General features: G+C 64.1%; 1 protein-coding gene across 4 annotated transcripts in view; it reads left to right on the top strand.

The window, feature by feature from the left end:
- CCND3 (cyclin D3) overlaps positions 1–582 on the top strand; it is a 122696-nt gene that overhangs the window by 105046 nt on the left and 17068 nt on the right. Inside the window, exon 2 of one of the 4 annotated variants that reach the window (XM_015572171.1) lies at positions 160–219. The exons of 2 other annotated variants lie outside the window; for them this stretch is intronic. In XM_015572171.1, the coding sequence (XP_015427657.1) occupies positions 187–219 (33 nt within the window). In that variant the 5' untranslated portion in view covers positions 160–186. Of the gene's footprint in view, positions 1–9; positions 220–582 lie in introns of those variants that run through there. One more of the 4 variants, XM_006776334.2, reaches the window with a different exon arrangement.

Below are 582 nucleotides of genomic sequence, written 5' to 3'. Positions count from 1 at the left end.
TGGCAGGTGTTGTCTCCCCCCCTCCTTAATCCCCAGAGACCCCTGACTCAAACCCTGGAGCCAGCAAGTTTCAAACACAGGAAAGCCGGAGGAATTTAGACTGTCGCTCTCCCTCGGTCAGGATGCGCCATGTTCCTACATCCAGGATGCAGTGGACAGTGCGTGCAGCGGGAGATCAAGCCGCACATGCGGAAGATGCTGGCCTACTGGATGCTGGAGGTACCGCGCGGACGGGTCTCCCCTCCCCCGCCGTCCCTGCGTCCTCGGCTCCGGACATCCCGGGGCCGCCCTGTTGGGACATCCTGGTCTCAACAACAATCTGCAAGATGCTTCGGTGGCCCGGACCCCCGGGCCCAGCCTTTCACTCGGCACCCTAGCCGGCTGCCTGCGCGGCGTCCCATTCCTTTTTCCTTCCCCAGCCTCGGCTCTGGCACCCTAACTAATCATCTCTTCGGCCGGGAAAGCCGGGCAGGATTCGCCTTCTCCCCATCCGGCTTCGCTAGCGTCTCCTGCTTCTCTCCCCCGCCCCGTCGTCTTAGGAGAGCGCGCCTGGAAAACCCTGGGTGCAGCCGCCCCCGCCCC

The sequence above is a fragment of the Myotis davidii genome, unplaced genomic scaffold, assembly GCF_000327345.1.
Source record: "Myotis davidii unplaced genomic scaffold, ASM32734v1 scaffold167, whole genome shotgun sequence".
In the NCBI taxonomy this organism is placed as follows: Eukaryota; Metazoa; Chordata; class Mammalia; order Chiroptera; family Vespertilionidae; genus Myotis; species Myotis davidii.
This window is presented reverse-complemented; position numbering and strand designations above follow the sequence as displayed.